This window comes from Poecilia reticulata, unplaced genomic scaffold, assembly GCF_000633615.1.
Source record: "Poecilia reticulata strain Guanapo unplaced genomic scaffold, Guppy_female_1.0+MT scaffold_1451, whole genome shotgun sequence".
NCBI lineage: Eukaryota > Metazoa > Chordata > Actinopteri > Cyprinodontiformes > Poeciliidae > Poecilia > Poecilia reticulata.
Window position 1 is genome coordinate 1 of NW_007616183.1, and position 2,910 is coordinate 2,910.

At 47.5% G+C, this 2,910-nt stretch overlaps 1 protein-coding gene across 3 annotated transcripts; it reads right to left on the reverse strand.

Moving 5' to 3' along the window:
* Positions 1-7: 7 nt before the first annotated feature.
* Positions 8-2,904, reverse strand: LOC103461427 (uncharacterized). 3 transcript variants are annotated; one of them, XM_017303650.1, is made up of 3 exons: positions 2,732-2,904; positions 2,545-2,662; positions 8-2,481 (listed from the first exon to the last, which is right to left on the reverse strand). In XM_017303650.1, exon 3 carries the CDS (start codon positions 1,615-1,617, stop codon positions 586-588), a length of 1,032 nt encoding a protein of 343 aa, XP_017159139.1. In that variant the 5' UTR covers positions 1,618-2,481; positions 2,545-2,662; positions 2,732-2,904; the 3' UTR covers positions 8-585. The 3 variants fall into 3 exon arrangements, with proteins under 3 accessions (XP_017159139.1, XP_008401949.1, XP_017159138.1); XM_008403727.2 differs by having other exon boundaries at positions 2,545-2,665; XM_017303649.1 differs by having other exon boundaries at positions 2,545-2,904.
* Positions 2,905-2,910: the final 6 nt, after the last annotated feature.

Genomic DNA, 2,910 nt, shown 5'->3' on the forward strand with positions numbered 1-2,910 from the left:
GTATGGTTTTCAGTGTGCCACCAGGAATATGGTGAGCCTTCTTACCACACACTTTTACTTTACCATCATCTGGTGGTCGAGTAGTGGCATGATGGCATCTGTGGAGAGCCTGTTTAATGGACTCTGGAGCCATGGAAACAGCAGGTGAGTTGAACAAAGTTGAACCATGATGTTTAAAAAGCTCACCATAACAGCGACCAATCACATTCATCCCCAAAACACCGGGAGCCTGTAATGATACACCACCAGGGGGGTCTTTGACCACCAATACCCCACACTGATGAACGACCTTACCACAAAGTTCAATATCCAGCTCTAAATAGCCTATGTAGGGAATGGCCAGGCCATTGGCTGCTCTAAGCTGAAGCCAATGACAGGACTGTAGTTTCTCCTGACCCCACATCTCAAAATGTTGAGTAAAAAAGCTCTCAGTAACTGTAGACACCATAGAACCAGTGTCTACCAAACAAGGGACTTTGACTCCACCCATGCTCACAGCCAAGTGTGGACACGATGACACCAGATTAGAACCTTCCTGAAAAACCCCACCCCTAGAGCCGACAACTACCCCACCTGAATCGTGGCTCAGCGACTCGGTGGGAAATAGTTTTCCGCCGCCTGAGGTGATTCCTCAGAGGCCCGTACAGGAACCCGAACCCCATCACAATCCCTGGCAAAATGGCCAGCTTTCTGGCAGCGCCTACAGATAAKGGAATCTCGAGAACGGCCCTGCTGGCTGGGTTTCTGCAAGCGAGCCATACTCTGGGCAAGTTGATCAAGCTGCGACTGCTGTTGCTGCAACATGTTCCTCAGTTGGTTCAGTTCAGAGGTGTGTGAACTAATCGCCCCTTGGGGGCAGCTCTGAACGCCATACTGCGAACCAAGTGCTAGAGGGGCAGAAGATTTTAAACTGAGTACACTACTCGGTCGCACCTCACGCTCCCAGCGAAGTGCCTCTGCCCTAACCTCAAGCAAGGTGGCTGTTGGCYTCCSGCGCACAAACTGCTTCAACTCACGACGAAGAGCCCCATCACTCACATGCTCGACAAATTGATCACGCAGCAATGACTCTGCRTTTTGAAAATCTCTAGGAGCACGGGATTTTACAGCCTCCATAAGACTCATTAGAGCCAGCGAAAACTCCTGCAGTGTTTCACCATCCCGCTGACGGCGAGAGAAAAATGCTTCCTGTAGTGCCACATAGGATTCATAACACCCATACAATTCTTTTAAGACGGCCATAATTTTGGTGGGATCTTCACGCTCCGTGGTAGGTCGAAACTTTATTTCATCGCGTGCCTCTCCCTCTAAGTGATCAAATAAAAAGAAGGCCTGATCAGCTGTGGACAAATGACGTACCCTCATGCAGGCCTGTACTTCCTCAAGCCACTCAGATAACCCAATGCCTCCCTTCCCTCTAAACATGGGACATTTTCTATCACGTGGCACAAAAACAAACCTCTCCGTTGTAGAAGGGCTTGCATCGGAATGTGACGCGGCTGTAGATTGTGCAGCGCTAGGTCCAGGCCTGGCTGCCGCCTGTTCTTGGCGTAACTTCTCATTTTCAGCTCTCAACTGAACAATTAAGCTTTTCAGGTCCTGCATTTCTGCCTCCATAATTGGACCGTGGCACGTAAAGAGGTGATACAATTATGCCAGACTCCAAACGCAAGAGAGGGAGAGAAAAAAAAAAAAAAAAAGTTAAAATTCCACCACTTAACCAGCTGCTGCTTTGCCTAAAAACAATAAAACAGATTCTTAAAAAAAGTAAAACACTTGAAACACAGTCTCTGCTTAAATTTGCAAATAAAATCCTGCCAACAACGCCAAACGTGGCATTCAGTGGTTTTGACCATATGATTAGTTTGTTGCCAACAACGCCACCTGGGGTTATCACCCAGGAATTAATAGAAGGACGCAGGTCCGGTTTTGCAATCAGCAGGAGACAGGTTTCAAGTCAATAATTTATTATCTCAAAGAATAAAAAATACCTGTACGAAAAAAAAGAAAATGCGCAAAATAAATCCAACTAGGCTTACCGGTGGGTACAACCAGGTCCTGGATGGTAGGCTCCAAATCAAAGAAATCAAAACAAACACCGGTGAAGTCACTCACTCTTTGAAATGCCCTCCACCCATTTGTGTAAAGCACTGCACAATCACACCAAAAAGGGACGCCACCTCCAGGTCCGAGCGCACCACCGGCTATCCTCTAAGGAAAATAAAAATAAAACAAATTGTTAAAATACAGGCAGTAAAAGAAATATAAAAATATGTGTAAGTAAAAATAATAAAAGTCCTTGTGCTTGACAAGCACGGCAAAACAAGCGATCCAGCCCGAAACGGAGCGCGCAGCCGCTCCTTGTGCTGGCCTTCAGTGGGGGGTGGGCGTGTCCCACACGCCGGTTTCTCTTGGCCGCTAAGTAAGCGGTTACTCAGTCCGGGCAAAGCAGCAGCGTTATGTGTGGCGATCAGTTGATTCCTAAATATAAAAACATTTTAAAACAACGAAATAAATATAAGATTTGTCACTGAATCCACCTACCGATCAGGCCAAGCTCTTCTCACTTGCACCCAAATGGGAACGCTCACAAATGTCGGCACTTGTTGCAGGAACCACTCCACTCACGATCAAACGTGGGGGTAAATACGCTCGTATGTTTCTGCTGGTAAAAGGCTCTATATAACTACAATGTACAAGCAGCTATAAATACGCAGGCAGCCAACCTCACCTGTACTCTGCATACAGACAGCTCAACACGGAAGCGCAGCGCGCGACGTGTCAACAGCAAACAACAAGTGTCAGTCCGCAGCTCACCTCAGCTTTTATACTGAGCGCCCTCTGGCGCAATTGGCTCACTTGTAATCACCCCGCCAGCAGGTGCAGCCTCCACCTTCCTCCTGCCACATT